Consider the following 12,263-nt stretch of genomic DNA (forward strand, 5'->3'; position numbering starts at 1 on the left):
TGTAGATGGACACAATACCTTTGTTTTATTTATTTATTTTTATGTGGTGCTAAAGATCAAACCCAGTGCCTTACACATGCTAGGCAAGTGCTCTACCACTGAGCTACAACCCCAGTTCTCATCATTTAACTTTTAATTTGAGATTTAAAGTTACTTTTCCTTTGGTAGTCCTGAAGATATTGCTAATGTCAGTGGACATGTCCTTCAATTTTTCTCTTGATTTACTGTGGAAACAAAAATAAACTACTTTTCATTGTAATACTAACTAGTATTAAGTTTATTGCTATTATGACTAGGTCATTTGGCAGTTTTATTTCTTGGTCTTACTAAAAGTATATATATACACTCTGAATTCAAATTCTTTTTGTATTTTTAGTTCCCTTTTTCCCCCTTTTAATTTTTTTTTTTATAATGACATTAATCTCCTTTGTTAGCCTCTTAGCTATAATTTTGTTAGTTTAGTGGCTAGGGTTTGCAGTTTGTATATTAATTATATATTGTATATAGTCTACCTTTAAGTACTTTATGTGTAGCATCACAACTTTTCAGTAATATATTTTTGTTTCTCTTCATTACTAAGGAAGACTTTTCTGAGTTTTCCAACCAGTTTCCTTTGAATTAGGAGGTTTCCCAGTCTGCCTTGCAGGAACAGGTACTTTTCTCTACCACCACATTAGTTTTGAATACTGTTCCCTGGAATCCTTTTTGAAGGTTCTAGCCTTTGTGGTTCTTTAATTTGCATGTGCTCTCAGTATTCTGCCAAGTACTCAAAGGAAACCTCCTGATGTTTAATGTTCTTTCTCTGTATCTTTCTCCTCTACAGTACTCTCCTTGAGAAGCTCTAGTTACCTTTGTTTGTTTGGACTTTCATCTCCATCTCCTCATCTCAGGAGTCTACTGGCCTCTTCCTTGGGTTCCCTATTCTTATTCTGTAGCCTAGAAACTCCCAGGTCAATGAGCTGGAGCAATCATAGAGCTCACATCTTTTGTTTCCCTTCTCTTAGGGATCACTGTCATTTATTGCCTAATATCCAATGTCTTAAAAACCATTGTTTGACCAGGTGTGGTGTTGCACACCTGTAATCCCAGCAATTCAGGAGGCTGAGACAGGAGGCGTTGCAAGTTTAAAGATCAGACTTGGCAACTTAGTGATATCCTATCTTAAAATAAAAAAAAATAAAAAGGACTGGGATGTATAAGTAATTAGAACAAATAAAAATAAAAGGACTGGCAGTGTAGCTCAGTGGTAGAGCAACCCCAGGTTTGGTCGCCAGTACTACCAAAAAAAAGAAAAGAAACCATTGTTTTACATATATTATTCAGTTTTTTAGTTTTGTGCTTGAATAAATTCTGTCCCTTTTTACTTCATCTTGCCCAGAAGCAGAAATCCATATTCCTCTTAAAGTACTTAATTTTGCCTAAATTAAGTACCTTGAAGTTCTTTATATTTGATGTATATTAAGTTTTGGGGGTTTTTCCCCTCCAAAATTCTTCTGTTCTTTTTTTTTTTTTTTAATTTGATAAAAAGGGTATACTTATTTTTTAAAAAAAATAATAAGTATACCTTTTTATCAAATTAAAACTTTTTTTTGTTTGCAGATAAGTAGTCCTTTAAACAAAACAGAATGCATACAGAATTGAGGTTTTTGTTTATATATAAATTATCCACACTAACAGTGTTATAATATTGAAGGGATAAAAAGTGGTGATGGAAAAAGTAAAAGTTGGGATGCATGGGAGATTTGGAAAATAATTTTTAAGCTGTACTCCGAATCCTTTCTACTACATATTTGAAACTGTCAATAGCATAAACTAATGTTTTAGTTTGCTAAGGCTACTATAACAATAAGTACCAGAGATTAGATGGCTTAAACACAGATTTATTTTTTCACTGTTCTGAAATTGAGATGATGGCTGCATTGATTTCTTCCAGGTGTGATAAGGCAGAGATCTGTTCTAGGCCTGTCTCTTTGGCTTATAGATGGCTATTCTACTTGTGTTTTCACATCTCTCTGTGTGTATTTTTGTGTGTCCATATTTTCTCTTCTTGTTAAGACACCAGTCATATTGGACTAGTCTTAGGGACAGGTGACATGATTTGAAATCACTTAATACGTATCCTCCATTCTGATCAGAATGGTCTTTTTTACCAAGATCAAATCTATTATACTAAATCTTATCTTTGGATCTTGCACTTCCTGCTTTCCCTTACCTCTGCAAAAATCTGAATTGACCATGTTTTATTTTTTAAGTTTTTGCTATTATAGTGCTAACATATTCACATTTACTTCTCACAATCCTATGTGCTGGGTATAAGATCCATTTTATAATCAGAGAAACAGAAGTTGAGAAATGTTAAGTAATTTACTTCAAATAATTACATTAACAATGAAAAGAAGAGCAATAAGAAAATTAATTTTTAGATTAAATCCCAACAGTTCTTGGATTAAATAGTCTTAACCTAATAGCCAAATAACAACAAACAGGGATTTTCAACTTTTTTTTTTTTAGCCCAATGTTCAATATATAAAACTGATGAGAACAAGAGTTAAATCTGGTGAAAAGGGTGGCCTTCCCTCTTTGCTTCCCAACAAAGCACTCCTTGTCCATCTTTGAGGCATCTTAATAGCACTTAAAAAACAGTTAATTAGGATAGTATTGAATCAATATCAAGATCTTGTCCAAAGAGAAGTGTTGAGGTTTTTTTTTGTTTTTTTTTTATTGAGGGGCCACAGGATTGGCCCTAAGATACTCTACCATTGATCTAAATTCCCAGTCTTTTTGATTTTTTGTTTTGAGATAAGGTGTCAGTAAGTTGCCCATTCTAGCCTCAAACTTGTGATCTTCCTGCGTCAGCCTCCCCAGTCACTGGATTTCAGCATGTGCTACCACACCCAGCTGTGAGTACTGATTTTAAAATAGCAGTGTGCTATATTAATGGATTTCTTAGAATTGACTATACTTACAAATAATTGAAGACCCACAGGGTATGAGTTTGTTGGGTTAAACTCAACTACTATGTACAACCATGAAGCCCAAAAACAAACAAAAAACAGACTCTGGGAAAATGGTTTATATTGGGACTAAGGTATCTGCAGAAGCATCATGATGGGTAACAAAGCCTGTAAGAATGGTGCAAATAGGCCAGACACTGTAATCTCAATAACTCACGAGACTGAGGCTGAGGCTGAGGCAGGAGGAATGCAAGTTTGAGGCCAGCCTCTGCAATTTAGCAAGGTTCTGAGCCACTTAGTGAGAACTTGTGTTGGGATGTATGTAGCTTAGTGGTAAAACACCCCTGTGTTCAATCCCTAGTACCAAAAAAAAAAAAAAAGTGGGTCTAGTGGAGACCCATTTCTAAAAAAGAATGATAAAACTGGAAAAGAAAAATGTCCATTGGCTATTGATGTCATCCACTGGGTAGAATGAATACAAGATAAATAATAGGTTATGATTTAAAATTTTTATTTTAACTGAATAGCAGATTTTCTAATGAAAAACAAAATAGTCCAGTAATTAGAAAATAACAGTACAGAATGAAGGTGTTTTAGGTGGTGATTCCTACTGTTCATTCAAGGGAGGAGAGAATAAGGTATAAAATTGGGCTTCATATTCATAGGAGAGAGAGGTAAAGAGAGGGCTACTCCTTATAGAATCAAAGTACTCCTAGATAAAGAAAACACAGGCAAGTATGTAAGACATTGGTTTAGAATGAAATTGCTTTGGTAGAGAGTACCTCAAAAAATAATACAGATTGCTATTGCTTATCCAAACTACTTAGGATCAGAAGTATTTGGGGTTTTGGATTTTGAACTATTTGCATATACATAATGAGATACCTTTGGGATAGGACCCAGTCTAAACTCAAAATCCATTTATGTTCCATACACACCTTATATACTCAATCTGAATATTTTCTAAAATTATTTCTTTTTCTGTAATTGGGTAAGTTAAAAGGGATATTTAGGTACACATACACATTGGGATAAATGAAAGTTGATATCACATCTTGAAGTAGTTTTATTTTGCTTGCATATACAAAAAAAGTAGGAGATTTAAGACTAAGGTACCTTCTGCATGTAAGATATCCTTTTACAGTCCTCAGTGCTTGTAGGTCTTTTGAAGAATTATAAAATGGCCCCATTTTATAGGAGGAGATCAATAAGACGAAATTATCAATCATCCCTTAAACAGTGAGAATGGGTACAGTTTCAAAATAATGTATTTAATGGCATTCCATAGCATATTTATTGAGTATGCCTTTATGAACAGTGAAATTATAAAAGATGAATAAAATCTTATACTCACAGAATCTAGAGTATAATTGACTCAGCTGAACATAAGAATAATGTAATTGATTTCTTTTTTAAAATTCTCATATCCTTAAATGTATTTTATTTAGTGGTAGAAGATGATGAAGATGACTTCCCTACAACACGTTCCGATGGAGAATTCTTGCACAGTACCAATGGCAATAAGGAAAAATGTAAGTAATACGTATTCCCACAGCTGAATAATATGTACTTTCTAAAGGTATGTAATAATTCACTGTACAACAAAGACTAATTCCTAGTTGAATAATTTTTAAAAAGCAGTGGAACTCTTGGAATCCAAGTTAAAATATCCAAGAAAAATCATGTAGATAAAATAGCCACTTTGGTGTTGTATAATAATGGCAACTCACTGTCTAACAAAAGCTTATTCTAAATTCAGATTTCCTTTAGCCCATTTACTTCATTAGTACTGACACAATCAATTTTTAGTACTGAAGAAGTTTTTCTTAGAGATTATTGTTATGGAACCTTAACTTCAACCTTTCTCTAGAGTGTATATTCTCTTTAGAGTGTAGTTCTCTGTTTGATAAAGTGGTGTCAAAAAAGTAATAACTATTATTATAAGGGAAATTATTGAAGTAGCTTCATTTTCACAAGTATAACTGCTTATATACCTAGGAGTAAGGTGGTTTATTGATTGTTGCTGTGTTTTTAATGAATAAGTCAGTTGGAGGAATTCTGAATCGTTGATTACTGTGAATTATAGCCAATGCTCTTCTTTTGACATTCCTAGGAAAAGACTAAAATGGATTTCTGAAAATCTTTAAGATATAAAAAAAAAAAGACTTTTGCATAAAAAATATCTAATTTTGCTGAAATTATTTTTTAAGTGGAGTAAAATCTGTAGTGAGAGTACACTTTTAAACTTTTAAAACTGTTTCATGATGGAAATAATTTTCTACTTTTGAGATCATATTAGAATATTCTATTATAGATACTAAAATCTAATGTTCCTTTTCCCCTACCTTTTCCTTCTTTTTTTCTCTCCATGTTTCTTATTTTCATTGTGATTCTCTCCTTATAACCTACTCCCTTTCTACTCTTGCAAAGTGCTAGCTTAAAGTTTATTGTGTAAATTGCCCTTATAACTTTGGGCTAAAATGTTAAAACTTACCAAGTCATCTAGATTAATGTATCTTTATGGAATTAGAGGACTGTTTGGGGATGGTTCTTGCAGGTACATTTTAATTTCACAATGAATAATAATATGCTTTAATAGAACAAGTACTTTGTTTGGATTTAGGAAATACTTTTGAAAAAAGTTTTAAAACTTGCAGGCCTGATCATTCATCCCACATAAACTCAGCTGTCCCACCTTCATTCCCAAAACAGAACAGAAGCTTATCTTCTTTAGAAATTGAACTAGAGAGTTCTAGATTTAGGAATACTAGACCCAACTAAAAAATATTATATCAATAAAGTTATTAACTAAAAATGTACATACATACTGATTATTGATATTTTACTGCCTCATTCTTCTCATCTCCAAGAATTGTGGTGTATGACAGAAAATTAGAAGGTAACTGGCAAAACAGAATGGCCACAGAAAAAATCTGTAAATAGAGATTTGGGGAATTACACCATGACAAAGGTATCTCAACTACCAAAATCCCTTCATGAAAGCCGCTAGTCAGAAGCCCTTCTAATGCATACAAAACTTCTAATACATAACTCTTAAATGTGAACAAGATCTTTAGATATTTGAAGAAAGACTCCCACATGATAGATGGTGACCAAAACAACAAATTAGAAAAACAGAGCCTGGCATTGTGGCACATAGCTGTAATCCAAGTGACTCAGGAGGCTGAGACAGAAGGATCATAAGTTCAAGGCCAGTTTCAGTAATTTAGGGAGACCCTCAGCAACTTAGTGAGATCCTGTCTCAAAATAAAAAAGGACTGGGGATGTATATGAGTGGTAAAGCACTCCTGAGTTCAGTCACTACTATCAAAAAGAAAAAGGAATTTAGACAATGCAGGAAGCAAAAGAAAACCATCCTTAATGTCTTTAATAAGAAAACAAAGGGCATTCAGATTTGAAACCATCTGTACAGATGCCATGATCTTGTATAAAGTGTAAGGAATCCACTGATGACTATTAAAAGTATGAATGATTTCAGCAAGTTAAAGGTTGTAAGATGAATATGTAAAACATAAATTGTACTTTATATACTTAAAATGAATAATTGAAATGAAATTATATAAACACTCATTTATAATAACATCAAAAATAATAAAACACTTAGGCATAAATTTACAAAAGTACACACCTTCTGTTCTGAAAACTATAGTACATTATTAAAGAAGACCTAAATAAATGGAAAGGCATCCCATGTTCAGAGGTCAAAATACTTATATTGTTAAGAATTCACTACTTCCTAAATTGATCTACAGATTTAATGCAGTTCTTATTAAAACTCTGCAGTAAGCTTTCTGAAGAAATTAACAAGCCAATCCTAAAATTCATGTGGAAATGCCAAGGACTCAGATTCATCAAAACAATCTTAAAAAAAGAACAAAATACCGCATTCACTGTATAATCATTACAGATTTTATGCCAAAATTTTTGACAAAAAATGGGGTGTGACCATTATTTTTTTAGAAAAAAAATATGCCAGTATCACTTAAAAATCATTTTTACTTAACTGTCTTTGGGGCAAGATTAGGATGTATGAATTAATCATATACATTAATGCATTGGTGATAGCTATAGGTAAAATTTGGTGGGATTTACACTTCCAAATTTCTTATTACAAAGAAACAGTAATTAAGACAACGTGTATTACTGGAAGAATGACAGACAGACACATAGATCAACTGAATAGAATTGAGGGTCCAGAAAATAAATCCTCACTGTACAGTCAATTGATTTTCTATAACGTGACAAGTCATATCAATTAGGAAAACTAATCTTTCCAACAGATGATGTGGGGAAGCTAAATATCCTTATATAAAAGAATGAAATTGAATTCCTTATCATACAAATACAAAAAAAAAAAACCTAATTTAAAATGGATCAAAGAAAAACTCTCAGAAGAAATCTTCTATGGGTGAGGCAGAGTCTTCCTAGATATGCACCAAAGTAACAAAAGTAAAAATAGATCAATTGACCTTTACCAATATTAAAAATTTTGAGGTTCAAAGGATACTTTTTAAAAAATGAAAAGATAACTCACAAAATAGGAAAAATATTTGCAAATCATATATCTGACAAATAATTTATTTCTAAAATATAATGAACTCTTACAAAGTTGTAATAGATATCTCAGTTTGAAAATGGACAGAGTACCTGAAGACATCTCTCCAAAGAAGATATTCAAGTAGTCATACATAAGTACATTTTTTAAAAGATCCTAAACATCATTAAGGAAAATGCAAATGGGATGCCGTTTCACGTCTACAGTGGCTTTAATCAGAAAGAAATAAAGTAGTAGCAGGGTCTGAATTAGCAAATTATATTTCATGTTTTTATAATTATGTCAAAATGAATCCTGATATTATATATATATAACTAAAAAGAATTTTTTAAAAAAAGAAATAACAGTGTTGGTAAGGATGTGGAGAAATTGAAACCCTCATACACTGCTCGAAGGAATGTAAAATGGTGCACCTGTTTTGGAAACATTCTGGCAGTTCTTCAAAAGATTAAACATTGAAGATATCATTTGACATAACAGTTTCACTGTTGGATCTATATACAGGAAAAATTAAAACACATCCATATAAAAACTTGTACATTAATGTTCATAGCAGCATTATTCACAATAGCCCAAAATGGAAATAACCTGAATGTCCATCCACTGATGAGTAGGTTAACAAAAATGTGATATATCCACACAATGGAATATTATTCAGCCATTTAAAGGAATAAAGTCCTGGATACATGCTATATAAATATGGCTTAGCCTTGAAAACTTGCTAAGTAGAACTCAGTTACAAAAGACTAATTTTATGTTTGTCTACATGAAATGTCCAAAAGATGCAAATTATAGAGGTAGACGGTAGACTAGTGGTTGCCTAGGGCAGGGGACATGGGACTTGGGGGAAATGGGGAGTGACTCTGGTGGGAGGGTAAAACTATTTGATCCCAAGTTGCTTAAAAGGGGGTTTTGATGAAAATGTCCTAAAATTGATTATAATGGTTGTACAACTCTGTATATACTAAAACAACATTGGATTGGATGTAGTGTATGAATGAATTTTATGATATTGGAATTATATCTCAATAGGCTATATTTAAAAGACTAAAATTTATTAAAACTCAGAACTTTTGGACTCTAAATTTAGATTAAATCAATCTAAAGTTATATAGTGACTTTTTGTACCTACCATGAATAATATCACCCAATATTCCTAAACTCTCATTTCTTTTGATTAAATTTCATTAAATGTTGAAGATGGCTACCTGTATAGGATTTTTATATGTATTTTATTTTTAAGTTGTAACATTTAATTCTATTTCTAGCTATATTTTCTGTCTAATTTTCCAACTTAAATCTCTTCTTACATAATACAAATAATTATTTGGAAATTATTTACAAAGTATTTTATCAGAGCATTTTGTCAGACTATCTATATAAAATGGAGATATATTGATTTAGCAAACTGAAACATGCTTTTGATAAATCTCACTGAGAAAAAAATTTAGTGTTAATATTAACATACATTGCTCATACCTATTCTTTGTGCACATGCTTGTACATTAATTGTCAATTAATTTTAAGTTTTTAACCAGTTTATTATGGTTTAGATATGAGGTACCCCCAAAAGCTCATGTGTGAGACAATGAAAAAAAGTTTAGGAGTCCAATGACTGGGTTGTGAGAGTTTTAACCTAATAATTGTGTTAATCTCCTGATAGGAATTAACTGGATGGCAACTGTTAGGCAGGTATGATGTGGCTGGAGGAGGTGGGTCCCTGGTGGTATGCCTTTGGGTTATATATTTAGTCCTTGGTGAGAGGAGTTCTCTCTCTCTCCCCCCCCCACCCCTCACCCCCCACCCCCCCACCTACCTTCCTAGTGCCATGTCCTGAGCCACTTTCTTCTACCACATTCTTCCACCCTGATGTTCTGTTTCACCTTGGTCCCAGAGCAATGGAGCCAGCTGTTTGGGGATTGAGACCCCTGAAAATGTGAGCCCCAAAATAATCTTTTCCTCCTCTAATTGTTCTCATCAGGTTTTTTGGTCGTAGTCCCAAACCAATTGATTATCTAACCCAGTATGGTTAATATCAAGTCTATAGTCTTCAGTCATGTTTCCTCTTTGTCCTAGTAGACAGATGAAGAGAGGTTTTAACAAAGTTACCATTCTGTATGTTCCTCTTTTTTTCCACCCCAGGGTACCTGAGAAACCAGGGTACTCTACCACTGAGTTACATTCCCAGCCCTTTTTATTTTTTATTTTCAGATGGTCTTGCTGAGGCTGGCCTCAGACTTGTGCTTCTCCTGCTCAACCTCCCAAGTTGTTGGAATTACAGGCATGATTGCATCTGGCTGCAATCCTCTATGTTAAGAAGGATTTCTCCAGTAATCCCTTTCTACTCTGCACCATACATGATTATTTGGAAATTTCTTTGGGAGGAAATTGAAAAAAATTCTTAAACAACTGGGAAATCCCCCTGCAGGTTGTCTGCGATGATGTGCAAGAGTGCATGAGCCAGAGGCATGATTCCTGGCACCCTGTTTTCTCCAGGGCTGGCAGACATTCTAATCCTACCAACTGTTAAAAACTTTTTCAGTATTACCTTAACCTACTTAAAAGATTATTTTATTTCATATCTTCATGTCCATTAAACCTGGGTTTACTATTTTTATTAATCGCAATGAAAATGGATAGTCTTTTGCTTAAAATATATACAGATACTTTGGCTATATAACCAAATTTAGAAAAAGGTTAATGAAAATCATGTTTATGTTTACCCTGTTACCATGAAATATAAAATCCTTTATTGTTACTTTCTATTTTCTCCAAAATAATACTTTAAAGAATAGGTTGTTGCCAGAGCTGAAAGATGATTTATTCTTTGATAAATTCTTCATATTTCACACCAAAGAAGTGTGTCTGCTGTTCTTTCTCAACAGTCCTATGTAGCCATTCTTGTTTCTTGGCTGAGCTGTGCAAGGAACACTAATGGTGCCTGCATTTATTTGTTCCTCTTCATTCTGTCTAAGCCAGTCTATAAAATTGTTACCATTACATTTTATAGATCTTCTAGAGCCACCAACTCGATTAATTGGCATTAATTATGTTGTATTTCTGACTATCCATTGGTTTTTAGATGAAAATAAAATATAGCATGGTAAAAGTAAATAAATAAAATAGAGCGTAAGAGTCTTAGTGAAATGAAGGGATTCTAAATCTTTCAGCTTCTGTCAGATTTATTTTTAGTTCTGACATGTTGGTGTTATCTTACGAGTTCCTTGATTTTCTGAGTGCACGAATGTGTAAAGTCAGAGTTCAACTGGAAGAACTATAGATACAAATGATAATCTTAGGAGCCTAAGTACTGATGAATCTAGATTAATAGGTTATTTTGTAATTTCTTCCATTTCTTCCCTGCATGCACGTAGTTACAAACTGTGTATGTTCTCTTACTGCCTGGTATCATTTTCCCAGAGGAAATTCAGGCACATCACCTTGTCTCTTAAAGAATGTTTTCCTCTTGTCTTCAGTGGAGACATTCAGATAAGCAAACTAATCAAAAACTTTCAAGTACTTGGGGGTTTTGCTTAAATTTTTCCTTTGAGATTAATACAGTTGTACATTGTAAGGTGTAAGAAACCTGGAGCAAAAATCAAAGCACCTATATTTAGAGAAACCTATTGGATGGCAAATTAAAATGATGTCTTGTCTTTGTGACTTTCATTTCCTAATATGAGAAATGTTTCCTTACATAAGAAAAGTGTATTTCAGAGGTCTTATTGTGTAAGACCCTTATTTTCAGTTTTTTAAAAAACTTTAAACATCTGTTACATACTTTCTGTATCATTCTGAAAAGGACTTGAGGTGGCTGCTTTTGGTAGTAGTAAGTGCTGTTTTAAGATGTTTTCAAAGACATTTCACAATGCTTTTTCATCTTATATAAATTAGCAAATGTTTAGCAGTTAGAACCCATTCTTATAGTTGCACACATTCTCTTGCGTGGATGTCTTTGAATTTCTAAGTTGATAATTAGAGAAAAGAATAATTTGTAATAAAACAACAACCTTGGTAAGAGTGATGGAAAACAAAGAAGTTATAATGATCTGTTGCCCTTATAAATTTTCTCCATCCATTTTCTTTTTCTTTTTTTTTCTTTTTTTCTGCTAGGGATTGAACCCCAAGGGTGCTTAATCACTGAACCACATCCCAACCCTTTTTAATTTTTTATTTTGAGACAGGGTCTCACTAAGTTGCTGAGGATGGCTTTGAACTTGTGATCCTCCTACTTCAGCCTCCCTAGCCACTGGGATTACAGATGTGGGCCATCACACCTGGCCCTCCATCCACTTTGTCATCCCTCCCCACCCCAAACAACCACTGATCTATTTTCTGTTATTGTAGATTAGTTTGCATTTTCTAGAAGTTATTGTAAGTGGATTCATATGGTATGTATTCTTTTTTTGCTTAGTTTCTTTCTTTCATCATTGTTGTTGCATGTAACAGTAGTTGATTTCTTTTCATTGCTAAATAGTGTTCCATTGTATAACACAATACCACAATTTATTTATCCACTCATCCATTGGTGGACATTCGGGTTGTTTAAAATTTGGACTATTACAAATAAAACTGCTATGAACTTTCATATATAAGCCTTTGCATGGCCATATATATATTTTTTTTATTTGGGGTAAATACTTAGGAGTGGAATGACTGAATCACATGTTAGACGTGTGTTTAACTTTTTTAAAAAACTGCCAAACTGTTTTTCACCAGCCATTAATGAGAGT

The 12,263-nt window shown here is 33.1% G+C and overlaps 1 protein-coding gene across 2 annotated transcripts in view; it reads left to right on the top strand.

The window, feature by feature from the left end:
• Window positions 1-12,263, top strand: part of Cert1 (ceramide transporter 1) — a 111,398-nt gene that overhangs the window by 58,287 nt on the left and 40,848 nt on the right. For both annotated transcript variants that reach the window (XM_046426932.2, XM_046426928.2), the window contains exon 6: window positions 4,403-4,486. In XM_046426932.2, coding sequence (XP_046282888.1) covers window positions 4,403-4,486 — 84 coding nt within the window. The remainder of the gene's footprint in view (window positions 1-4,402; window positions 4,487-12,263) is intronic.

This window comes from Marmota monax, unplaced genomic scaffold (genome assembly GCF_021218885.2).
Source record: "Marmota monax isolate L192 unplaced genomic scaffold, Marmota_monax_Labrador192_F-V1.1 WCK01_AAM20220418_F8-fsc00018, whole genome shotgun sequence".
NCBI classification, from domain to species: Eukaryota; Metazoa; Chordata; class Mammalia; order Rodentia; family Sciuridae; genus Marmota; species Marmota monax.